Source organism: Ahaetulla prasina, chromosome 3, assembly GCF_028640845.1.
Source record: "Ahaetulla prasina isolate Xishuangbanna chromosome 3, ASM2864084v1, whole genome shotgun sequence".
NCBI lineage: Eukaryota > Metazoa > Chordata > Lepidosauria > Squamata > Colubridae > Ahaetulla > Ahaetulla prasina.
The window spans coordinates 217,918,208-217,944,712 of NC_080541.1; the positions used below are offsets into that span (position 1 = coordinate 217,918,208).

The 26,505-nt window shown below is 41.2% G+C and overlaps 1 protein-coding gene across 3 annotated transcripts; it reads left to right on the plus strand.

Moving 5' to 3' along the window:
- The first annotated feature begins 1,374 nt into the window (after positions 1-1,374).
- On the plus strand, positions 1,375-25,538 carry LSM14B (LSM family member 14B). 3 transcript variants are annotated; one of them, XM_058178829.1, is made up of 10 exons: positions 1,380-1,925; positions 14,190-14,353; positions 15,978-16,113; positions 17,050-17,166; positions 20,136-20,300; positions 20,429-20,506; positions 21,620-21,781; positions 22,061-22,214; positions 23,046-23,226; positions 24,234-25,538. In XM_058178829.1, the coding sequence occupies exons 1-9, from the start codon at positions 1,805-1,807 to the stop codon at positions 23,215-23,217; spliced, it is 1,269 nt and encodes a 422-aa protein (XP_058034812.1). In that variant the 5' UTR covers positions 1,380-1,804; the 3' UTR covers positions 23,218-23,226; positions 24,234-25,538. The 3 variants fall into 3 exon arrangements, with proteins under 3 accessions (XP_058034814.1, XP_058034813.1, XP_058034812.1); XM_058178831.1 differs by lacking the exon at positions 17,050-17,166 and having other exon boundaries at positions 1,375-1,925; XM_058178830.1 differs by lacking the exon at positions 20,429-20,506 and having other exon boundaries at positions 1,379-1,925.
- The last annotated feature ends 967 nt before the right edge of the window (positions 25,539-26,505 follow it).

Here is a 26,505-nt window from a genome sequence, read left to right on the forward strand (position 1 = left end):
TTATCTATAATAATCTATCCTCACCAATGTCATATATACTGCATATATCCTCCATCTCTGTCTTCTGGTCCTTGTCTACAGATGTAATACAGGTCTATTTTTGTAGTGTACACACACACTTTATATATAATCTCTCTCTATATACACATAAATACACACACTGTATGTATATACAGTGTATGAATATATATATATTCATACACAGACACACACACAGGAAGGATATACATACAAACACTAAACACACTCATTCTTCCAAAATGCTTGATTCTATTTTTGCAACTCCCAGGCAATATACTTCATTTCTTACCTACCTTAAACGTTAATTATAATTGACTCTTAATATAAAAACTTTTGATTGGGTAAATTAATTTGTTTAAATAAATTGCATTAATTAAACCCCATTTGGCTGAATTAGCTCAGGATAAAAAGTTAAAAGATTAAAAAAAAACCAATAGTCGACAACTCCAGTATGCTGAAAGAAGCTGCCTTGTGTTTAGTTTATTTTGTAAATTATACCATCAAATAGTACCTCACCACCTACCCAGCCTTTTTTTAATTATTTTTTTTTCCAGCAGAATCTGACAAGCTCCTTTCACCTGAACACCAAGTGCAGGGCACCCGCCCAGCTACAAACTGGCTGAGCATTTGGAGCTCGGCAGGTTGTGCAAACCTCTGATCCCACGTCTCTGCTTCATCACGCAAACCCAGGAATTGACCTAGCAAGCCAGTTTTCCTTGAACCTCCAGGAAAGGACATTTGGGCATAATCCAGTTGCTAGCGAGATAACCCAGTTAAGCCCACGATCTCCTTAACTAGCACACGCCGTAGCTTGCGCCATTCGCTGCCCAAGCTAAATTTGCGTGCTTGCGTTTTGGGGAACGGCACGCTTTTTTAAAAAAAAAAAAATTTTGGGGAGGGGGTCGAGTGCGAGCAAAAAAAAACAAAAAACACAACAAACTGGGTTAGGAGAGACTCAGCAGTTCAGTAACCAGGTTACCGCGCGCCAAGCATCGCTGGCGAGATCCCTCCGCCCTCCCCCCCCACCACCACCATCCCACGTTGCAAAACGGCAGCAGCTGGACCGTCACGTGACCTCCTCCGCTTTCTCCCCAACAAGCCCGCCTACCTGCTTTCCCCCCGCCCCTTTCTCCTCCCGCTCCTCTCGCCAGCCGCCCGGCGCGCGCGCGCCGAGAGCCCGCGGCGCCTGCGTCGCCCCGCCCCCTCCTCTTGGCCCCGCCCACCTTCTCTTTTCTCTTTCCCCTCCCTCCTCCTCCCTCCCTCCCCTCTGCCGCCGTCCTGGCTTCTTTCCTTTCTCTGCCTCTCGCCGGGCTCTTCCATTTTAACCCCCCCCCTCCCCAAATCTGCCCGCGGTCTATAAAAGGAGCGGCCGGCAGGGGTTTTCTTTCTCAGTCCGCTGCGGAGGCGCGAGCGGGTGGGTCGGTCTGTCTCTCTCTCTCTGTCTCTCTCACTCCAGGCAGGGCGCGCGTGCCGCCGAGACAGCCTGTCAGCCGCGGGGAGGTGCGACGGAGGAGGAGGAGGCGGCGACGAATAGCGCCGAAGACGACGCCTTGCTCCGGGGGGGGGCGCTTCTCCGGGTCGCCTTCTGCGGCACTCCCTCCCTCCCTCCCTCCCTCCCTCCCTCCCTCCCTCCAATCCACCGCCGCTTTTCCTCAGCAGTCCCAGCTCGTCAGGCAGGCAGGCCGGACTGCGTCGGGGGCCGCCGCCTTCGAGGCCTTCCCAACACCACCACCACCCCCGGAGCCCCTGCTCGGCCGACGGGCCCCCCTTCTCCGCCGACGCCATGAGCTCGGGCACGCCGTATATCGGGAGCAAGATAAGCCTCATCTCCAAAGCGCAGATCCGCTACGAGGGCATCCTCTACACCATCGACACCGACAACTCCACCGTCGCCCTCGCCAAGGGTAGGGCCTGAGGCGGGCCGGCCGGCGGCGGCGGGGAGGGGGGAGGCGGCGGGGCGCGCCTGAGGGAAATATGGGGTGGGCGGCGGCGGCGGCGAGCGACGAATCGGGACGCCTTTTTCCTCAGCCTCCTGCCCTTCTCCCCCGCCCGCCCCCCCACAATCCTGAGGGGAGTGGGCGCCGCCGCCTGAGTCCGGTTCCTCCCGAGGGGCTTGGATGGCAGGAAGAGGGGGGTGCGGGGGGGGGAAGCCGATGGCGCAGGACGGCGGTAGCAGCGGCGGCGGCGCCGCGGGATTTGGCTTCTCTTCCCTCGCGCCGCTCTTTCTTCTCTTCTTCCCCCCCCCTTTTTGCCCGGGGGGGGAGGGAGGGAGGGAGGGAGGGAGGGAGGGACACGCGAGCGCGACTGGTTGTTGTTGTTGGGGCTCGGAGGCGGGAGGGCCGCAGCTGGGTTGCAAAAGGTGGGGGGGGAGCCAGGAGGAGGAGGAGTGCGTGGAGCGCCAGCATCCCTTTAAAGGGACACGCGCGCCGCAGACCTGCAAAAGGGAGAGCCGGCCGCAGTTTGCAAAGGAGGTAAAGCCCTCCCCCCGCCCGGGGGGGGGCGGTTTGAATGTGAGACATGGGGGTGGGGTGGGGGGGAATAGAGTAAAAGAAGGGAGACCCTTCCCGTGGGGCTCCTTTTTTTTTAAATTTAAATAAGGCCTTCCAGAGCTGGAGGAGCCATTAAACGAGACATTTGCAAGTCGGGACTGGAAAAGGAGAAGGTCGTTTGAATTCCCCGGAAGGGGGGAGGGGGTGTCGTGGTGTTTGTAGGACAAAAAAACCCATTTGCTTCCTTCTAAGGGTTATTTTTTTAGGGTGTGTGTGTGTGTGGAACGACTTGCCTGCAGAAGTTGTGAATGCTCCAACACTGGAAATTTTTAAGAAAATGTTGGATAACCATCTGACTGAGATGGTGTAGGGTTTCCTGCCTGGGCAGGGGGTTGGACTAGAAGGCTTCCAAGGTCCCTTCCAACTCTGATGTTATGTTATGTTATGTTATGAATATGGGGAACAGCCCCGCTGCATGCAACCTGCTTCTTTGAGCCTGATTTCAAAAGTTTTCCATGGTCAGGAAAGAGGTTGCGGACAGATGGGGGGGGGGGCTTCCCTCTTCCCTCCTTTTACCCTACTCTGGGTTCTGAAGGTGGTGGAGGTGGGGGGGAGAAATTGCTGAGCTTCCAGTGATTCTCTGGCGTCTTTGTGCCAGGGATTTTTTTTTGGGGGGGGGGTGTCTGAAGAGAAGCTTAGTAAAAACTGGTGACTTCCAAGGGCCAGTCATGGTTTTTAGACATGACTCTGCAATTAACATTAACAATATATATGGATCTGGTTTTGAATGGTTTAGGGTTGGGTTTGTCATGCAAGTGTAAGCAGGTGTGTGTGTGGCTTCATTTGGCTGTAATTTTGTGAACAATGGGCAAGCAAGTGCTGTGAGTAATTCTTTAACTTTGCTATTTCCAAGTCTCATAAGCATATTGGATCCTCACATTGTTTGACTTCAGTAAAAGCAATTGTAGTGTTGGAAAAAATTCCATTCTGTGTGTTTGGGTAGAAGGTTTCTATTTCCAAAAGAAAAGTGTAGATGTTCCACACTAAATGGCTATAATGCTGTTTATGTTGGGCACTTTCAGAATTGTCCCTGGAAAGCATATGTGGCAAAATACTCACACTCTTATGTGGAGTGGTTGTTTATAAAAACAAAATATAACTGATACTGTTTGTTTTACGCCACTGAGAAATTAAGATATAAAATGCTTTAGGGGAAGATGTTATTTTGTAAGATTATACCCGAGGGGAGAAAAGTCACTAAGAGTGTACAATTAATGTGGAAATTTATTGCACGGTAGTATTTTTCTAAAGAATCACTATATATATGAAATGTTGGGATTAAATAGAAATAATTTTTCCCATCCTCTTAAAAGAGCTCTCAGAAAGGATGAAAGTGTCATTAACTGAAACCGAAGTGTCGAGTTTGTACTTTGTGCAAGAGTTTTATCCTGCTAAAATGTTTTAATCTATTTTAGGAATATATTATATAAAATGCATTTTATTCTGGAAAACAAGATATTCTGTGTCTGTTGCCAGCCCGTTCCATTGTTGATAGCAAAACTGCACTCCCAAAAGTAGTTGGCCATTTATCCATTTGCTCTGTTTATGGGCCTCAGGAAATTAGCTAAACAGCAATGAATATTCTGTTTTATTCAGCTCTTTCCCCTCCCACTTGAGAGAAAATCAAGAGAACTGTGAAAAAACTGTGAATGATTTAATGGAAGCCTATAAATTAAAATTCAGTTTTTCCATAATTATTGCCCGGTGAAGTAAGCAAAGCTACTGTTGGAATGACACGTCTCTAAGATTGCAGTACAAAGGCACAATATAGCACTGAAGTCCCATATAAGGAGAGGCAGGATAAGAAATCCAGCACTTTGTAATGTTGGCTTTCCGTTTTGAGCCAGTTTTATTATTTTGTGGCTTAGAATAAGAAGGTAACTTAAAATTTAAACAGTGCTCCTGAGTATATTTAGTAAAGTTTTATGGAGAATATATGCAAACTCAAGTACTGATTAATGCATACTGTGTCCATGTGAGCAGCAGAGTGGGTAGTCATGTTGAAAACACTGGATCAACTTGTTCTGTCTTTGATGTGTTGATACATGTCATTTTGGAAAAAAATGGGAATTACTTTGTTGTTAATAGTGTGGATTGTTAGAACTTAATGCTAAGTTTGCTAGAATGTTTTTTAGCTCTAAAGTTTATGTGAAAAGTCAGCCAGAACTTTTGAGTATTCTTTAGTTAAGATCCTCCAGAGAATGGGTGTCTTCTTTCCTGTCTTTAGATTGTTTTCAGATCAGTTTTAAACTTTACTGAGTAGCATTCATCGTGGCAAAGGTATAGATGATTTGCTTGATTGATGTTGAGTCTGTTTGAGTAATGTGTGGCTTTCTTCAACTTTATTCTCTGTCCCCAATTTGCTGCTCTGTCTCCCTTTGGCAGTTTAGTTTCTTAATGCCATATTCTGGAAGAAAAATATATGATGCCTAAGGAACAGTCTCCATTTCTCCTTTTGATTCAAAAGCTTTTTTGGAAAAGTTCAGATTATACCCACAAGTAGATTTTCTTTTAACTCTGAGAGTGTTTGATTTGTAGCAGCTCTGATTTTTAACAGTTAACTACAGGGTGTAAATTGTGAGAGGTGGAGAAATGTTTTTTTAACTGTGATATACAGGGTGGGAATATTTATAGAATATTTGTGGTTTTGCCACCAGAAAAAAATAACCAGAGTTGTGAAGCCTTACAGTTGGTAGCTTTGTTGTTTGGGTGGAGTTACCTGGAGTTGTGAAGCATTTTTGTGTAGTAATACTGGTTTTCTTTTGTTCCAGTGAGGAAAAGCTGAGGTAACCTGGCTTGGTTCAGAAACAACTGTAAAAGCATTCCCCCATCATTTATGTTAGAGGAAAAAAATTAAAATGGAAAAAGGGCCTTTGAAAAAATGTGTGTATATAAGAAATTCAGAACTAAACCTCCATGGCCTCCAATGAAGGAAGCATTTTCGAATATTGCATTAAAATAAGGTCACACAAACTGTCAGGCCTGGAAGCCATCTTTTTCATTGGGCCTTCAGGCCTGCCACATTTACTACTGTGAGAAACTGGGAGGGGGGATTGTATAGTCATAATAACATTCCTTTCTCAGAGAGTCAAGGACATCTTTCCCTGCACCTGGAGGGCTAGAACTGAGAGGCATCTCCAGTTGGGAAAGTGCTTTGATTGGACCATATGATGGACATGTGGGTGATGGACAGGGACTTGAACTTTCCTTTGGGTGTGGAAAATCTGGAAATGTTCAGATTCAGGTTTTCCCAGAAGCATCAATATGACATCTCTAATAAAATGGAAGTTTGAGGAAACTCAAACCTCTTAGTTTTCTTTCGTTGGGGGTTTTACTTGGAACCCTGACATACTAGCAAGAAAATCCTGTTCAAGGTATATGGCCTTTGTGGTGTAAATAAACGGAGATTGAATGAACAGTATAAAAAGTTGGAGGAGATGGAGGGAAGAAAGCAATGTAACATTTAAAATGCACTTTTGAAAGATTTCCACAATAAAAAAAGAAATGCAGTGTTGTTGCAGGAAAGGCAGAAACAGACTTAGAGACTACAAAGACTAAGTTGATGAAAGATAGACTGAATGCTTAGAGAGCACCAAGGATTTTGAATTATTCTTTTTGCAGAGACAAGGATTGTCTGTGAATGCCATTGCTAGAACATCTTGTTTCTTAATGTAATTCAAGATAGCAACATAATAATCCTTTCTCCTCCTATTTTCCTCGCAACAACAACCCTGTGAGGTGGATTGGGTTGAGAGAGTGACTAGCCTAAAGTCACCCAACTGATTTTCATGCGAAGGCAAGATTAGAACTCATAGTCTCCTGGTTTCTACACCAGCACCTTAACTACTACACCAAAATGCAGCCTGGCTTAGCTAAATGGTTCCTCTAGTCATGGACAGGTTGATAGAACATAATGCTAATAATGTTGTGTAATTGGGGAGAAAGTTAAGAAACTTTTAGCTGGTTATCCAATCAAGCACAAGCCATTGCAGAAGAAACGAGTCCCCTAAATTAGTGATCCCCAACCAGGGACCAGTTTTGTGGAAGACAATTTTTCCATGGACTGGGATGGGGGATGGGTTCACATGCAGCCTAGATCCTGTGCATGCACAGAGGAAATTTCACTTGCTCACCTGCCGCTTGTGCAGCCTGCTTCCTAACAGGCCACAGTCCCATACCAGTCTGTTGCCTCTGGATGTGGGGGTCCTGCCCTAAATTGTGAAAGGCTCTCATAATTTTCTTAGCTCTCAAAGTTGTGGCAGATGTATATAATGGCTGACAGCATTGACTTGACCCACATTCCTGGAGTTATTAATGTTTGTGAGATGGCACCATTTAAATTGTTTAGGATTTTTAATCCTTAATTGTAATGCACTAGACTATTTAGTTACAGACTTTCATGCCAAAATTCCAGAAACCTTGTAGGAAAGAGTTGCTAGCAGTTTTGCATACTGTCTGTTGGAATTTGTGATTTCAGAATAGTGAAATCATTTATCATAGTGAAATCACTATGATGTGGCCAGAAGCTGCCTGTGCATAGAGGTGAATTGAATGGCCATCTGGAGTGCTGAAGTTTTTAAATAAATCATAAATGTTTTTGGGACTGCGGGTAGCAATTTCATGTTTGCCTAGGTCCACCAACTGCCGGCAGCTGATTTAGTATCCTGGATTGATGAACAAAGAAGGGCTTACCCCATATTCATTTAGAATAAGATGGCAACTGGATTAAAATAGAGATGAGAACCATGAAGAAGTCCGCCATCCTTTGGAACCAATGTAGACAGTAACTTATGCCAGAACTCAGACATCCATATCATAGCAGAATGAATCAGTATTATCAATCCTGTGCCCTTTATTCCTGTAGAAATATAGGCTGGGGTCTTGTCTTTTCAGAAAAGGAATGCAGTGTTTCTCAACCTTGGCAAACTTGTAAGACATGTGGATTTCTGGCTGCTGAATTCTGGGAATTGAATGCCACACATCTTAAAGCTTCCAAGGTTCAAAAACCCTGGTTATGATCACTGCTGAGCTTTTACATGGAAGGAATTACCAGCCCCTGGAGAGGACCTAGGTCAGTTTGAAGCAAAGCTCTTTTTAACTGAAATTTTGGCAATGCTAAAGCTAGGCAAAGCTTTACAGGCATTGTTTCTGTCGTAGGCATTGGCTTCCAGTAATGCAGAAAGTCAAACCCCTTTAGGAAGTAGCTAAAATTTGCTAATTATTCCCAGCTTCCTGTAGATCTTGCAAAGGGGGAAAAAGGCACTTTTTGAACTACAGAGGATGTTTGGGATCCTTAATGCAGTCTAATAATATTGGAACACTAAATAACTCCAAAATGAAGTGTTATAAAAGCAAGCTAAAATGAAGAGGAAAAATCTGTGCCTTAGAATCCATTCCAGGTAGGGGGAGGGGTTTTGTATACTGTTAAATAAGCTGCTCCCAATGAAGCTCTTGATGAGTCTCTTACAAAATGGTGAAAATAAAAAAAAACCCTTAACCAAAGAATGAACGATTCTTCTGTTTAATTAAGAAAAGTTCTTGAGACCCAAAACACAAATGGAGAAGAAAAGCCAGTTAGTCCCTTTCCATTAATCTTTTCTAAATATTTATAATGTATGAGAAGCAAAACATAGATATGTAAAAGAAGAAAGCAAATCCAGATAGAGGTAACTCTCAACTTACAACCACAGTTAGGATGAGAATTTCTGTTGCTAAGCAAGGTGGTTGTTAAGTGAGCTACAACTGATTTTACCATTTTTTTTTGACACAGTTGTTAGGTGAATAATGCAGTCTGAACAGTGACTAAATGAATGGTTGTAGGTTGAGGACTGTGTGTACTGAGAAACGCAATGTGGTAACAGAAGAGGGCATAAAGTCCTTTTGTAGTGGCAGCAACAGGCTCCTCAGCTGTCTTTAGAAATTGACCCATTATCTCTTCAGTGTGTGCAGGACTAGCACTTCAAAAATTCCAGAATCACATCTTTGCTAAAGAAAGAATTTTGTAGGACTGTAAATCTAGCTGGGTTTTTTGGGAAAATAGAAGTGGATTTGGTGCCGAGTGCTGCAAAGTCCTCTAGTGGCCAAATAGTGTTGGTGCCACTGGGAGCCCTCATTCCTAACAGGACCTAAGAAATTGATTTTGTAACTCTTCCTCCCCAAGGAAAGGAGTGTGCAAAAATAAAATACTGTATAGTCATTGAAGAATGCTGAAATCTGTTTGCAAATCCTCATTTAACTTTGATTGCTTTAACAATGTAACTTTTGATCCTTAAGGAACTTTAAAAGGAGAACCTGCAGCAGCAGGATTGGTCCATCTAAATGTAGTGTTCTTAAACTAAGTTTGAAAGCATCTATGGAGATTCTCAGTCATCCAGGTCATGGTTGTCCCAAAGGTGCTTTTTTCAAGAGGTAAATGGAATTTCTTGTTTTTCTTTGAAGACATTTCACTTCTCACCTAAGAAGCTTCTTCAGCTCTTGAAATTAATCTTTATTTCTAGAAAGGGAAGTGGGGGACTCTGATTTTGTATTTTCATCAAAGCCCAAAAAAGGTTATGCATTTTTAATAAAGGATATTGCAGTTCAGCTCTCCTTCAAAAATAAGACAGAGTGACTTTGGGTTTTGGGGCCTTCTGGAACCTGGGACTTTCCATTTTGGTTCTGAATGGTTGTTGCACTGCCTCAGAACCAGTGTGTAACCTGGGGATCCTCTTGGACACACAGCTCCTGAGAGAGGAGCAAGAGGCAGCCATGCTTAAGAAATCTTTACACAGCTTTGGGTTGTGTTGTAGGTTGCACCCCTTCCTGGACCAGGAAGCCTGCTCAGTCAGTCATGTCCTAATGACCTCCCAATTAGAGGATTATAATACATTAACCAATTTTGTTGTGTACATGATGTACAATGATGTTGTGTCTTGCCCGCTCTCACCGCAGCCGGGGTCTGCTTATCTGCTTCCGAACGCTGAAGAATGTCCTCCCGGCCCCAGCCCTGGCTCCATGCCCAGACAGGCTGAGGAGGGGGCATCTCCCGGCCCCAGCCCTGGCTCCATGCCCAAGCAGGCTGCAGAGGAGGGAGCACCCCCCCGGCCCCAGCCCTGCCTCCATGCCCAGGCAAACGGAGCAGCTAGACCCCTCCCCCTCCTCCACAGCATGTGAGCCTGAGGAAAGTTTATTTCCAACAGCTGCTGATTGGAGTGACCCTCGCATCAGAAGACTGGATAGGCGGAGGCAACAGAAGGAAGGGAGGGGCAGGCCTTAATGAGTGCTGAGTCATGGAGCCACACCCCATGGCCTATATAAAGGATCTGCTTTCTGGCAGTCTCTGAGTCAGGCAAAGTCGAACTTATCTTGCTGAAGTCACTTTGCTAGACTTTGGGCAGAGCTGCAGAGGCAAGCCTGATTCGGATTTCCCTGACCCGGCCGTCAGCGGAGGAGTGGGACACGACAAATGATGTACAATGACCAAAAAGACTATTATTACTATTATACATTCTGTGTAGGGCTTCATCTGTGCAGAATGTGCACCACAGTCAAAAGTGCTTTGGTACATGCAACATCACTGCTCGTCAAAACTGCATTGGCTACTGGTGTGCTTCTGGGTGCAATTCAAGATGAGGGTAGTCACCTTTACAGCCTTTCATGGCTTGGGCTTTAAGATCCCTGGTGGCGCAATGGTTAGAAGGCAGTATTGCAGGCTTAACTCTGCTGACTGCCAGCAGTTCAGTTCTGACCGGCTCCAGGTTGACTCAGCCTTCCATCCTTCCGAGGTGGGTAAAATGAGGACCCAGATTGTTGGGGGCAGTATGCTGAGTCTAAACTACTTAGAGAGGGCTGTAAAGCACTATGAAGCCGTTTATAAGTCAAGCACTGTTGTTATTGGGCTGGATTATTTATGAGATCATCTTTCCCTGTTTTTTTCTGTCCTGTCCAGCAGCAGGGGCATGCTGTGGGTCCCATCTAAGTAGTGTCATCTGGGACCCAAGATGAGAGTCCTTTTTGCAGGGGGTGCCTGCCCTCTGGAATATTGTTCCTTCAGAGATTGCATTGGCCCCAGACCTGCAAGACCTTGAAGGCTTGGGTTCTGTGCAGTAGCCTGGGGTTCTGAATGTGCGATGGTGCCCATTTCCTGTTGTGGTACCAGATGTAATTTTTGTTATTTCCTTTTGGCTGCTCTGAATTTTATGTGGCCTTTTTTTTTTTTTTTTTTGGTATATATGACTGCATTTTTAGTATTGGCTGCATGTCATGTATTTCAGATGAGCAGTCACTTAAATTTTACGAATGAATGCTACAGACCAGGAATTTACTAATTTAATGAGTACTGGTGAAACACTGTACTACTGAGTTGTGCGCAGGGCCATTAAAAATTGCCAGTTGGTAATCTTTTGCCTTTTAATATCTAGATCTAACTAGATTAAAAATGATTGATTATTAAGTAAACTTAATAGATTTAGAGCATCATTGAATTTAAATCTCTTTAATTACTTTATTCACTGCTCTAAGATAAAAAATTATTTCCCAGTCTTCTTGCATCATTTTGGGAAAGTATCATAACTTTCCTCTGATGGAATCTGTTGAAATTCTGTTGCTAATGTTTTTCTTGGTCTATCCTGCATGTGATAAATATGTTTTTACCTGCCTTCAGCAAATAAAGATGGAGTACCCATGATGTCATTTTCCCTAATAGAAGAGACCATAGCATATTAAGAGAACAATGTGTCCTTGACTTGGAATTAAAATTGTTCGTTCAGTGACTATTCTAATTTAGAATGAGCTGAACAATGGGACTTACGGCCCCTATCCCAAATTCCAAATGTTGTACTGTCCCTGGTCACATGATTAAAATGAGAGCATTTGGCAGCATGCATGCTCCTGCAGTTTTGGGAGTTCTGCAACTCCTCCCCATTGTGGGCTGGAAGGCATCAGTTGTCTAGGGCAGTAGCCCCCAACCTTTGGGATACCAGGGACCGGTTCCATGTAGAGAGGTTTTTCTGCGGACCGGAGGGCGCATGTTTTTGTGTGCTGCCTGCATCCCGCAGATGAGGCTTTGCTTGTTTGTACGGCCCTGTTTCTGGCATGCATCTTCCTGTCCAACTGTCATATTTTTCCTTCCTCTCCCATTGAAAACTACACAGGTCTTTGGATTGAGAATTACATGGGGGGTTGGGGAACCCTGATCTAGGGCCATTGCTGTCCAAGTCTCTTTCTTCCCATGTTAGTCCCAAGAGGCCTGGGCCTTCTCCCTGCCCCACCTCACCCTGCCCCATCATTCTGCTGGCCAACTTCCTATTCCTGGTCAGCCTTAAGAAAGATTTGCCTCTGAGGAAGATTGCCTTTGCTAGCTTTCTATCTGAGCCTCGCATCAACTGGGCACATCTGTCAGCAGCACCAGGGACCCAGGCGTGATGGGGCAAGGAGAAAACCCACACCTCTAGGGAATTGGTGGGGAGGAGTAGAAGGCCCACGTGCCAGTGGCTGAGGCCCCTCAAACCATGACAGGTTTCTGAGTGCTGGGCCTTCCAAGGCCTCCCCCAAACTGAGGCACTCCTGTGCAGCTGCTTAACAAGCACAATGGGGAGAACTGGGGTTGTAGTTAAGGGAGGCTGTCACGTGAAGGTCTCCCTTAATGATCACAATGATTTATGACTAAAATTCTAGGCTTAATTTTCTTAAATTGAGAACTGCTGTGCTATGATTATGCTTAGGAAGGAAATAAAAGAGGTACTGCTTTAAAAAAAAAATGGCTGCATCTGAAGAGTTGTACAGTTGTTAACTGGTACAGAGGCATATCTTGAACATATAACTACACCTCTAGCTTTAATCTGGCAGCAACAAATGTGGATGAATGAGGAAGCTTGTCAGTTGTTGTAGTGAAAACAAAGGAATCTCCTGCCATGAGAAGGAAATTCTGCTAATTTGATTCAGTTCAGCCTAATACACATGTAATTTTTGTACTCCAAAAAGTGAATCCTATTATTAAGCTATACTTTTTTTCTGTGTGGAACAACTCCTTGATCTTCCTGTCCAACTGTCATATTTTTCCTTCCTCTCCCATTGAAAACTACACAGGTCTTTGGATTGAGAATTACTGTCTTTAAAAAATCTAGGTTTTTGGTTTTTTTTGCTTTGTGTTGAATAAATATTTTGCATTTCTCTCAGTATCAAACTTCCTTCCTAATTGCTCCATTCTGCAGGGGTGGATAGGCATGATTTAAAGAAAACCAAGAGATGAATTACTTCAATATTTGGTTTACTTCTTTCTTCAGCCCCAAATTATATGGTTTCATTCCTGCAAGTGAGCAGTGTTAGTGAAAAACAAATATTCAAGTATAATTTTGAGTAATCTATTTTGACACCTAAGAGAAACTTAACATGTTAATACAGCATTGCTGCTTGTATTAAAACAGTGTTGTTGTATCCTTATTTAATAAGTTTATGTAGTATTTTTAATAAGTATTTCCAGCCAGTTTGTTTTTTAAAACATGACATTATAAACAAAATATTTATTCTTCAGGAAGAAAAAAATAATGTAAAGCATTTGGAAAATGAAATGTCTCTGCCTAATGCTGAAAACATATTGGATAGATCCTTCCTTTAGAATGCTTAGTGTAAGACCATAATTGTACAGGTAGTCCTTGACATACAACAGTTGATTCAATGACCATTCAAAGTTACAGTGGCACTGAAAAAAGTGACTTATGACCATTTTCCACACAACCGTTGTAGCATCCCCATGGTCACGTGATCAAAACCTGGATGCTTGGCAACTGGTTCGTATTTATGATGCTTGCAGTGTCCCGGGGTCATACGATCACCTCCTGTGACCTTTTGACAAGCAAAGACAGTGGGAAAGCTAGATTCATTTAACAACTGTATTATTAACTTAACAACTGCTGTGATTCACTTAATAAGTGTAGCAAGAAAGGTCATAAAAGGGCAAAATTCATTTAACAAATGTTTCACTTAGCAACAAAAATGTTGGACTCAATTGTGACTGTAAGGTTAGTCATTTAATGTATACTCTCAAAATACGGCTTAAAAATAGATCACATTCTATCAGCATAAATGGTGGATAAGCTTCTTGGAGAGAACATTAAATAGGACACCCAGGATGTTCTGTCACTCAGCCACGATTTGCAGGAGGATACATGAAAGAGAAATAAGTTTCTTCCATTACTCTTTGGATTAGAAAAACTTGAGAAATTATTAGTTAATACATTTTCCTTCACAGGAGTTATCTGAGTTCCAAAGGAATAATAGTGTAAATGGAAAGGGAGGCAAGAGGCGCAGCCTTTAATATTCGTTAACAAGTGCTAACAACTTGGACCGCTCTGTAGCCAGGTCAGTCAGTATAAGTTCTTAAAAAATACTAACTTGCACTGATGACGTTACCTAGTTTGGTAATGAAACATCTGCAAGAAAACCACCAAGCTCAGAGAGCGCCAAGGACCCCACAGTTCAACCCTGAGCTACAAATATTTTCTTCTATGAATACTAACTCCTCTTTTGAGAATTGATAGTGTAGCTCAAAGCATATAGCCCCCCAAAAAGACAATATGTATATAAAAATAATGTGAAACAGGTATCGAGTTCAAGTACTAATGCTTAAATCTTTCTTCAAAGTGCGCTCATTTGGAACAGAAGATCGTCCCACAGATCGCCCTGCTCCTCCGAGGGAAGAAGTTTATGAATATATCATCTTCCGAGGGAGTGACATTAAAGATATCACTGTATGTGAGCCTCCAAAAGCACAGCATAATCTGCCCCAAGATCCTGCTATTGTCCAAGTAAGTAATTCCCTCTGGAACAGATAAACATTTCACCTTGTATCCCTTTAGGAATGTCGAACAGTATAAACCACCCCTAGTAGGCAGCGGGTTCCTACTGATGAATTTTAATTCAGTGAGAACAGCTCTATTATTGCTTGTTATGTTTTCTAAGATTAAATTGGTGTTATAGCTTTCTGTTGAATATAGTGCACAGGGGGAAGAACAATAGAAGTGTAAGTGAAGTAAAGAATGAAAACACGAACACAAACAGCTTAACCACAATAGTATATTAGTAATCTTATTAAGACCTGTTTATTTGCTCTAGCGCAATTATAACAGAAATGGAAACAAAAAAAATTCGTTATTCCAAAACACTAGAGAGTGATTGGGAAGATTATAGCAATAGCACTTAAACTTATATACTACTCCACAGTGCTTTACATCAGTTTACAGAGTCGGCATATTGCCTCCAACAATCTGGGTTCTTATTTTATCGACCTCACAAGAATGGAAGGCTGATTATCTCATCTATTTCCACCAAGGATGTCCCCACTTGTGATGTTATAAACGGGGTCCTCTCCCAATGAATTTACAGCTCTGACAGATCCTAATGGGGAAATATTTTAAGTCGCTTGACTAGAGCAGGATAGTGGGTCATTTGTAACATGGAAATCGAGTGTTCCCTATCATTGGCTATTTAAGGTCAGTCTTTGACCAGTGTTTCCGTCTGAACTCATTTGAAAAATAGCCCTTGGTAAAGATTTTCTTGGAAAACCTGATGTAACTAGGGCATATTCCTTCTGAAAATTGGTTTAGTTAGACATCTCGTCTTATTTAAACAAAAACAGTACTAGCCATTTAAAAAAATCTGAACATTCAGGTTTGAGTACAGATGAATGTTGGATTTCCCTTGTTTTAGGAACATATAAATAAAAACAGGAAACGACCTGAGTTTTTAGGTTTTTCAAATGTTTTGTCTACTATTTGAGTAAGTTGCCATTGTTTCCAGTACGTTAATAATTTCAGATACTACTTGGCTTACACTTCATAATAAATCAGCCATAGTTAATAAACTGCAATGGCTGTTTAAATCTAAAATATAATGACACTTTATGTACTCTATATATTTACTGAGGTCAGCTTAAAACCTAGTAAACTGCATTTTCGTAAGAATGTTATCCTTAGTGTTCCTCTTAGATTTTTTGGGGGGTGGTTTATTCTGTTGTGATATCTAATCCATTTGATTAATTTATGGTTTAGTGTATTGAAATAAACCAGAAAATGGGTAAAGTTGGTGCCAACATTAAGAATGCTTTATGAACGCAGTCAACTGAAGTGAATCTTTCCTCATTTGAGTTGTAAATTGATGGTTACAAGGATTTTCCTTTTTTTCGCATGATACTATTCTTTTCACAACATCATCAGATTTAAAATTATCAACCAGATGTTTTGCTGCTGCCAGCTTGATATTAAACGTATTTAGCAGCCAGATCACTTTGGCTTCTTGAGAAACCATGATTAAATCAACAGTGGCATAATACATATTAACCTTTGCATTTCTTAAAGCATATAAGAAATTTTTGTACCGTCATCCATACTGTTTTCTTCTTTTTGCTAATTGTCTCACATTCACTTTTTGCAGTCGTCTCTGAGCTCTGCATCTGCATCTTCTTTTCAACCTCATGTGCCTTATAGTCCTTTCAGAGGGATGTCATCCTACAGTCAGCTGGCTGCTAATTCTTTAATTGGTCAACAATATGCAGCATCTCTTGGTTTAGGTGAGTAACAAAGACCTTCCTGTGGCTGAGATGATCAGTCTCTGGGCTGCACCATTTAATGGTGGGCTACATGTCCGCAGAGAATATTCTTCTGAGAAATACATATTGATGAATAAGAAAAGCATTTAAAAAAATAATTTGTATCATAATATTGTGAGAAAGTATTTCATTACATTTATCATTATACTTTCATTATAAGTATCTGAAGACTTCCCACCTTGGCAACGACCGATATATAGAGTGAACATTAGGCTTAAACATACATTGAATTTGGACCTTTGCTAAATTGAAAGCAAAACTTTAGCTTTGCAAAAACCAGTGTTAAGCTTTAACTGTTTACTGGTTTTAAACAAGGTTATTAAGTGAAGTTTGTTCAACTAATCCTTTTTTAGACGGGCTACTCACTGGATGGTATATGTGAGTAAAATGTACTAAGTAATGAATATCAGTTGAACACTTATTAGGATTCCTTCCTCTTTTCAGTGCATCTGAGCAGTTACTCTTTTGGGTTTTTGTAGGGCTGGATGAATTTTGTACTCTGTTTTCTACATGATCACTAACATATTTTTGGAAACACACAGGGTAGAATTCTGAGCAGTGAGAAAATTAAAGGTTACTCATATATTCGTTCAGGAAAAATAAATGATTCAGTGTTAAATGACATATTAATTTTTTTTGTCCATTTCTTCATTTCTGTCACTTATTAAAGCCATTTCTGCCTAAAGTTAGCGTATGATGTGTAATGTATATCTGATGGTGGGCAACTTAACAGGATCTGTCTTGTTCCCTGGTCAAATTCTTCCAAGTTTCAGAACTTTTAAGAATATGTTAGCTGCTTAAACCTTCTCTCCTCAGTCGTCTGGATGTCAGTACTGCCGTGTGTCTCACTAGTCTCCTCCTCTGCTTTTTCTCCTCCTCCCTTGTCTGTCTTTCTAGAGAAGCTGGTAAGCCCTCCAGCATCAGCAGCTGCTTCCAGTCCTAGCACTTCTTCATCTCCTCAGCCAGTTTCAGAGCCTGACTTGTCATCAGAGCCACATCTGCTGTCTTCTAAGGGTAACAGCAGCTTGAGGATTCCAAGTATTAGAAGAATTGCATGGTGTTTGCAAAAGCTTTGCTTATTAAAAAAAAAACCACACACTTTCTTCTTCCTAACATGTGCAAGAATTACTGTAGTAGTCTTGTTTCTGAAAGGCTTGGTGAACCTGCTCCAGGCATCAGATGGGTAGATGAACAGGAACTCACTTCTTAGCCACTCATTTAACGTTCTGAGGTGAAAACTAGACTGAAGGGATAGCGCAGGGCGGAGCCAGAGAAATTTGGGATCATAAACACATGGAGAATGAGCTGTTGCAGATTTGGAAGCCTTCCACTTTGCAAAAAGTCCTACCTGTGCAACTAAGAGAAAAAAGGGGGGGAAATACCAATTAAAGCTGGGAGAAAATTATTCCTATAATATTTGGTATATTGGCAGATGATAGGACAGCCACAAAGCAATTCATTGTATATGGGCATGTCTTACGAATTCCTGAGTGGCATTGGAATACAGCAGTTTACATTTAGTAAAATGGTTTCTCCGGATAAATTCTGGCCTGGTGAATTTGGCATCCTGGCTAGTTGATGGGCCGGCAGTTTGCTCTTGCTTGAATTCTATGACAAACATGTGAGGCCAGGGTTCAGCAACAGTAGGCAAAAGTTGGAAAGGCGAGGACAAGGAGCAGCCTCTTTGTTCAGTATTCTGAACGTTTTTATAGTAAGTTTTTCTTCAGGGAGTTGTGCTGCTTGTTTACTTCAGGTGATTATATCATTTTCTTCTGTGCTTTCTAAATGCATTTTTGTGCATTTTCTTGAATAGCCTTGAACGTAGTGGCATTTCTTTCACACTTCCTTTTGGATTGTCTAAAGCAGAGATGGAGGAAGAACTATTTGAAATTGCAGATCTCCTCAGAATCATTTTTGGGGAAGCTGTGTGAGTGGCTTTTAAGTAGTAATAGAAGTTTTCTGAATCTCGTGCAGTGGATATTCAGAAAGGGTAATGCTGTTTTGTCAGCTCGGCATCTTAGAAGTTAATTTGCAGCTCTAGAATTTTTTTTGCCTTCAGGACCACTTAAAAATTTTTTCAAGAGGTTTTGACATAACAAGCTGTGTGTGTGTCTGTGTGTGTGTGTGTGTGTGTGTGTGTGTGTGTGTATGTATATGTATGTATGTATATATATATATATATATATATATATATATATATATATATATATATATGTATATGTATGTATGTATATATATATATATATATATATATATATATATATATATATATATATATATATATATATGTATATGTATATGTATATTACTATTTCAAGCAATAACAAAATGTGTATGTCTGTAAGCATATAGTTACATAAATTGGAATTAGTGGTTCAGATCTAATTTTCAATTATTTAGTTACAAAGTGGTTGGACTTTCTCCTACTGTGGAAATGCATATCTCTGTATGATTGCCTACTGTGTGAGTTAGTCTCAAATACAATTAGTGTTTTTTTTAAAAAAAAGATATATAAACCAGACAAGGTTTGTGGATGATTCTATTTTATATATAATACATTTTCTCGTATTTAATGTTTCAATCAGCATCACAGTAATGGAATATTTGATGGGAACGAGGAGATGAACTTAATCATAGATCAAAAGGAAAGAGTGATATATTCAGTTAATTGACTTCTGAAGTTGAAGAGCTACAGGAACCCCTGTATCTGCATGCTTTATTTTCTTTCCAAAACAGAAGCTTCATGTGTCCTTAGCAGGAACCTTGATCTTGCCATGCTTCTGTTTTCTTCACAACTGCTTCATGCTGTTGTCAGTGTTAAATAGCCAGAAAACAATACTAGATATAGAGCTTAATACTTGTCAAGAGGACTTGAAATAGATTAGGTCAAGAAGCAATCTTTGAACTATTGTAGCTGCTTTTCTAAGTCTTTACTAGTTCATTCCTCCCCCTCAAAGGCTTTTCATACCTTCCTGAGGTCAGCTCCTAATTTTTTTACAGACATATAGGCTGAAAGCTTGTCTCTTTCCTCTTGGAGGCTTTGTTGAGTTTTCTTTTAAAACAGATTTCTCACAGCTATTCTAAATTTGCATGTTTGAGTGGAATGGCTTCCAAATGACTTCTTATGGTATTTATATTAGAAACTATTTTCTCAGGTAAACTGATAATCAGGCTAAAGATTTTGTGAAACACACCAATTCTGGTGAAAGTTTGAATGTGTGCTCTCCGAGGAAAAGCTATGTTTTCCATTGAACCAAATTATTATGGAATGTTTAGATTTGCTGGTTTTAACTTGTAGATTTGCTGCTGGATGGACTGGTCCAATCTGCTAGCAAATCCCACAAGTCTGAAGTTGGTATGTTTTTATACTGGTACCTTTGAGCTTTGCTACTAGCTGCTTGTGTCAATGTGGTGAGGAATCCATGATCTAATCACCTGACAATCGAGCAGCTAACTTTTTGTAAATGTGGCTACATTCATATGTCATTCTGAGCAATATTACTTGTTTGGTTTTGGCTTAGCATGTGGCACTTACACAGTCAATTGTAACTTAGAAGAGCACACTTCAACTTTGTTGTGATGTGTGAACCAGATCTTTCAATTATGTCAGTACTCACATTTCTGTGTGAAAGAGCTTAGCTTTCAGACTTTCTTCCCAAAGATTCAGAGGGTGTGATTTTCATCTAAATCTGAGAACCAATCTGGTTTGGTGTGAAATACGTGCAGGGAAATTTATTTCAAGTAACCTGTTGAAATGTGCTACTATTCAAGAACTATAGGAACATTGAATTTGTGTCTTGTAGCATCTCCATCCGTGCAGTGTTTTTGATCAATCGCTAATGCTTCCTACAGTAAGCCTCTTTCAGGAGAAGGTTCTGTTTCAAAATCTTTTGACAGGATTGAGGGGAGCCAAGGTCTCTGAGCACAAATCAAGTTTGGTCCAAACAAATGCAGGGGTTACTGACGTTCTTGGTTTCTCTCAGGTGCTGCTTTTCCATCTGTTCATTCAGTGCGCAAAAGTCCAATGGTGGAGCAGGCTGTTCAGACTGGCCCGCTGGATAACAGCTTGAATCCCAAAAAGGCAGTCAAAGCTCCTCCAGCAATTCAACGCAACCCACGTCAGATTCAGCAGAATCACAAGACAAATGGTACTGAAATCTTTTCCTTCAGACAATATGTCAGCGTTTTAAATTAATAGTAATTGGAACTACCATCTGCTGTTGCCTTTCAGCATCTTGGCTATATGGAGTGAACAGGTTTTCCTATTTTGTCTTAGATATAGTTGACCCACCACCTGTGCAAACGCAAGGGCAGGTGAATGATGAGAATAGAAGGCCCCAGAGGAGGAGATCAGGTATGTTACCTGATTGTAAATTGTCCAAAATAATTGAATTTAATTTTTCAAAGCAACTGAATTGCCCTCTTCTGCATTACTGCTATAATGCAACCTTTCACAGAAGAATCAAGATTAATTACTCCTAATTAATTCACTATACTTCTACTTCAGTTGAAGGCTAGAAGAGTTCAACGTCTCTATGCATGAAAAACTAAAAGAATTAAAGTGAAAGGACATCAGTATAGTCCACAAGGACCTGAAGTCTTATGGAGTGATATGACTTTAGCAGCATTAGCTGAGGAAGCTGTGCTGGTCTAGGAAAAATATTTCAAATCTAAGTCAAAATGTAAAATGAATTAGAATGCAACAACTTACCGGTATTTCTGTAACGTTCAATAGAGTAGAAGTTAAGCAAAATATTTCTAAATTAAATAGAATTATTTTTCACTATGTCGCAATACAGGTAGCTCTCAACTTACGACCTGAATTGAGCACCAAATTTCCACTGTTAAGCAAGACAGTTGTTAAGTGAATTTTGCCTCATTTTATGACCTTTCTTGCCACAGTCATTAAGTGAATCACTGCAGTTGTTCAGTTAATAACACTGTTGTTAAGTGAATCTGGCTTCCCCATTGACTTTGCGTGTCTTAGGGATCACATGACCCCAGGACACTATCACTGTCATGAATACATGCCAGTTGCCAAGCATCCGAATTTTGATCATATGACCATGGGGATGCTGCAACAGTCATAAGCATGAAAAACAGTCATGTTACTTATTCCAATGCTGTTGTAACTTTGAACGGTCACTGAAAGTATGGTTGTAAGTCGAGGACTATCTGTATAAACAAGATTCAGAAGCAAAATTTCCTGACGTGTCTGATTTGATGGATGTCTTCTGCTGAGTGTAAGGCGATCTCCGTCAAATTCTAGGTATTCCTGCCAGGCAAGCATAATAGAATGAGAAGTACCAGATCAGCCAGCTTGCTGGCATCCCTTCAATGGAATTCAAATGATGTTGAACAACATGGCATCATGCATTGCCTTGAGCAAGGAGCATGTGAGGTCAAGCCTTGCTTTGTCTAAAATTAAATGAATTCTCACTAGAAGATTGTAACATCTTCTGTTTAGGAAATAGAAGAACTAGGAATCGTTCCAGAGGACAGAATCGACCAGCTGCCGTGAAAGAGAATACAATCAAGTTTGAAGGTGACTTTGACTTTGAAAGCGCCAATGCACAGTTCAACCGAGAAGAATTGGATAAAGAATTCAGGAAGAAACTTAATTTCAAGGGTTAGCATTTTGGCTGTTTATTGTATTCCCGTTCCCTCTCCCTTTTGGTGTGGATGAAAGAAAACATACAGTACAGGAGTCTCTGAACTTAGCAACTTTAAGACTTGTGGACTTCAACTCCCAGAATTCATCAGCCAGCCAGGTTGGCTGAGGGATTCTGGGAGCTAAAGTCTTAAAGTTGCCAAGTTTGGAGACCCCTGATCTAGTAACAGTATAGCTTGTTATTATATATGCACATTTAAAATAATGATTCCTTCTCTCTCCCCCCTCTCCGTTCAGATGATAAAGTTGACACCGGAGAAGAAAAGGGGGAGCCTACTGTGGCTGCTGAAAACTGTGATGGCAACCCAGATGAAGATCTACTGGGACCCAACTGCTATTACGACAAAACAAAATCCTTCTTTGATAACATCTCATCCGAACTGAAGTCTAGGTAACAAAACTCTAGCAGCTTTATTTTATCTCTTCCACACTAATTCTGTCAGTTTAATATTGTTTTTGCCTGGTATCCTGTATATCGAGCAGAAATTTGCTTTTCAACAATGAATGTCCTTAAATCTGCAGTCCCTGGTCCTTTTTCAGTTACTAATGAATGCCTTTCTCAATTTTGTACTATATTTTAGATTTTACCTTCAGCCCTTCCCAAATTATTGAAGCCATACTAAAAACTTTTTTTTTTTAGTCTCTAAAGTACTCTGTAGTACTTAAGGTTTAAAGTTTGGTAAGCAGTCATAGATGGGGATGAGGAAGAAATTTGAGACCAAAAGAACTCGATCAACCAAAAACTTTGTAGAAATCCTTGGATTTGAGCCTTAATCTCATTTTTGTGTGATGGGAATCCAAAATATTTAGAAACTGTATTCTTTGGGGCTCTTGATATCCTTGTTTCTTAACTTTTACCAAGTTCTGTCCTCAGTTAAGATTTTAATGATAGAGGGAAGCAGAAAAAAATCAAATGTATATAACATATTCTTGGCTGAAACTTAACTCATAAATATTGCTGCTTGGTTACTGAATCCTTTATCCCTAATTCATCCTTCTGAATTACTTGATCTATGTGCTTTGGAAATCTCAGCAACAGGAATATGATTTGGAATAATTTACAATCATAAAGCATATTTTATAGGATATTTTGTGACAGTCTTTGTGTGGGAAATGATGCGATGACTTTAGCCTTAGTCTTTGCTTGAGACAAATAGTTTTGCAGCCGAAAGTTAAAGAGAACTTGACTGTAACAGGAAAACTGGTTACTTTTGTTCTTTAGTTCACGGCGTACAACGTGGGCTGAAGAACGGAAGCTGAACACAGAGACCTTTGGTGTTTCTGGACGATTTCTCCGTGGCCGCAGTTTTCGTGGGGGATTTCGTGGTGGAAGGGGGTCTGGAGCCGTACGGCGAAGTCAGGCTACTCCCAGAGTTGGCACTGGAAGAGTTTGAATTCTGCAGGCAAGTTACAAAATTAAAAGTATTTTAGGTTCATCTTTCTTAGAGCAGCTGGGATAAATAAATAAAATTAAATGGCTTGCTCATAATGCATCTGTTCCTCAAACCTAACTGATTAGACTCTTTGGAGGAGGTATTTAAAGCAGTGAAATATTTACTTTTATGGTGGTGCGAGCTTTTCTTGCAGGCAGAATTTTTCGAGGGTTTTTTAATCCTCAATTTATGACCGTAATGGAACCTGCCCATTATGGTTATAAGTTTTTGTTGGTCATAAAGTGGATCACCTGATTTTATGACCTTTTTTTTTGGTTGCGATTGTTACACGAATACATGGTTGTTAAGCAAATTTCAACCGCATTAAGCGAACCACTGCTAACTACCGGACATTTTATGCCAAAAGAAAACACCAGGTTTTGATGGAAATGTCATAAATCATGGTTGCATGACCATGGGATACTGCAAATGGTCAGAAATGTGGGCCAATTACCAGGCACCCAAAATGCAATCACATGATCGGGAATGAGGGTGGCCATCGGATCTTCAGAACCAGGTCTTACTTGCAACTTTTGGGACGTCAGCTGTAGCTTCAGTCAAGTCACTTAAGTGACCAGTCATAAGCGGAAGACTAGCTGTACCTAGTTAACCTTTAGAACTTAAAATATTTCCAGTGTACTTTTAAAGTGATTTCAAGCAATCAAAAGGGAGTTAGAAGGGACCTTGGAGGTCTTCTAGTCCATCCTCCTTCTCAAGCAGGAGACCCGGCCTATACCATTTCAGACATGTCTGGGAATCGTAAACAACGGATGCCCTCACATTCTCCTGTTTTTACTTGTGAAAAGGTTTACCATATGCCTCCACCCCTTTATTATTCATTTGAAGTAAACAAGCATCCAGCAGAGCAAGGTAGATAAAAGAGTCAACTTGCAATGAGATGGACAGCAAACAAATTTAATAACAAATTTATTGTATATTTGGTAAAAACAAACAAACATGTCTCTGTTTTATTTTAGAGCTTTCAGCCACATCGCTATCAAGTCATGTACATAGGAAGGAGGGAACAATACAAACTTGCTGCACTTAAAAAAGGATGGGTGAATGAAACTTTTACCTTCACAAGCCTGAATTCCAATGGGATTATTGCTAGTCTGTCACAGCAGATGGGAGCACTGGGATTACTTCAACAGGAGTGCACTCGGGAACCACCGGTTCAATTTTTTTTTCTCCCAATTTTTCTTTTTTTGCGAGTGAGGGTCTTTTGCAAGTAGTGCAAGGAACCTGTGCTGCTGCTTAAGTTCCAGCCGCTGTTGTAGTTGAGCACGGGGAGGAGTACTTACTCCATTCCTAAAGAAAGCGATGCAATTCTGAACTCTTCCAAAAAAAAAAAAAAAAAAAACCAACCCGAAACCAGCAACTTAAATTTGGAGAATGGCCAAGTCTGCTGGTCTTCTTTTTCTTCTGACTTCTATGCTTTTGTCTTCACCTTCCTTCCCTCCCCCTTCCCCCCTCCTTTGGAGCAATTGTTTTGATGTCTAGAAACCAATTCTAGTGCAAACATGTTGTGCGTGTGATGTAGTGATGGGATTTGTCGCTGACCATGTTATCTGTAATTCTGACTTGCCGCTTGAGAAATCTTTTCTCTGGAGAGTTTTACACACTGCAGAGTTGCTTGGAGTGCTGGTCACCCCTCTCAGAAGAATTAGTATCTCAAAACTGATCCGGGATGAATGCCGTTGTCGATTTTCTAATGAGGAGCCGTTCTACGCCACTGCGGATTTTCTGTAGGCGGAGAAGGCTGAAAACTTACACATCATGCCCTTTCAGCAAATCTTGAGGGATCTTTTTTTCTCTCTCTGATTTAAAGGGGGGAAAAGTTCCAAGTTTCAGTGTTCTCTCAAAATGCGAGATGCAACTTCTAAATGAAGCTTGGGCGGATTCAGTAAATTCAGTTGCTCTTCTTAATGTCCCCCAACTTTATAAATAGTTCATTTTTTTTGGTGTGTTTTTAAAATAGTTGTGGAGGATATGAGCACACAGGGCACACTTGCATGGAAATGGGTAAAAGCCTTTAGTAATAGGTTTGTGCCACTTTTGTTACCTTGTAGAAATATTCCGTTGAAAGGCTTCTGTAGTGGAGGCTGCGTCTCCTCCCCGCCACCCCCATTTCCATGGCTCCCCCTAGGTCTTGCATTAAGTTGGTGTAAAGCTTTAGTTTCTTTTTGTAGGCCTTCATCGCAAAGAGTGACACGTTGTGGTGAGGTCGCATTATGGAGTCATGTAAATTGTAATTATAAATAAACATGTAAATGTTTAACTGTTCTGTGCTTTTTGGTTTTTTTAAAAAGGATTTTCAATCAAAAGGGTTAGACAATTTGCAAACCAGGATGATGCTATATTTAGGAGGAGGATACATGGTTTTTCGAGTTAAGAAAAACATATGCATGTGCACACACATTGTCTGCTTACTTCAAAAGCACTTTCATACAAGTTAACCGCATGTCATTTAGCTTGTTCTTTATTGCTGAAGTTTCAACATTTTCTCCTGGGAGCCTAGCGACTTGCTTCTTAATCTCCCATTTTGAATTGTAAATACTTCTGCCTGGGTAAGAGATGCTGAAAGGCTTGGAAAATAAAATTTTAGCAATCATGAAAAATGGATTGGGTATCCTTTTAGGGAAACCATCTGAAGCCGCTAGTTTGGCATTTTTAAATACTTAACGTTCATGTCTTGCAAAACACAACCTTATATGCTATACATTGCAGTTTGTAGTTTCTGAAAGAACAACAAAATGGTTGCTTAAAAGAGGGAAAAAAATATCCTTGCTGTTGTGTCTCGCCCACTTTCACCGCAGCCGGGGCCTTCTTATCTGCTTCCAAACGCTGAGGAATGTCCTAGTATGCCTCCCGGCCCTGGCTCCATGCCCAGACAGGCTGAGGAGGAAGAAGTACCTCCAGCCCCCAGCTCTGGCTCCATGCCCAGGCAAACAGAGCAACTAGACCCCTCCCCCTCCCCCACAGCATGTGAGCCTGAAGAAAGTCAATTACCAACAGCTGCAGACTGGAGTGACCCTCGCTTCAGAAGAATTGATAGGTGGCAGCGACAGAAGGAAGGGAGGGGCAGGCCTGGATAAGTGCTGAGTCATGGAGCCACACCCCATGGCCTATATAAAGGATCTGCTTTCTGGCATTCTCTGAGTCAGGCAAAGTCGAACATATCTTGCTGAAGTCACTTTCTGGTCTCCTGCCTGCCTTGAGAACTTTGCTAGGACTTTGGCAGAGCTGCAG

Coding starts and splice junctions, on each gene's coding strand:
- LSM14B (XM_058178829.1), top strand. CDS start 1,805: ATGAGCTCGGGCACGCCGTATATCGGGAGCAAGATAAGCCTCATCTCC. Junction 20,507..21,619: donor GCCCCAGAGGAGGAGATCAG/GTATGTTACCTG, acceptor TCTTCTGTTTAG/GAAATAGAAGAACTAGGAAT. Junction 22,215..23,045: donor TCATCCGAACTGAAGTCTAG/GTAACAAAACTC, acceptor TTTGTTCTTTAG/TTCACGGCGTACAACGTGGG.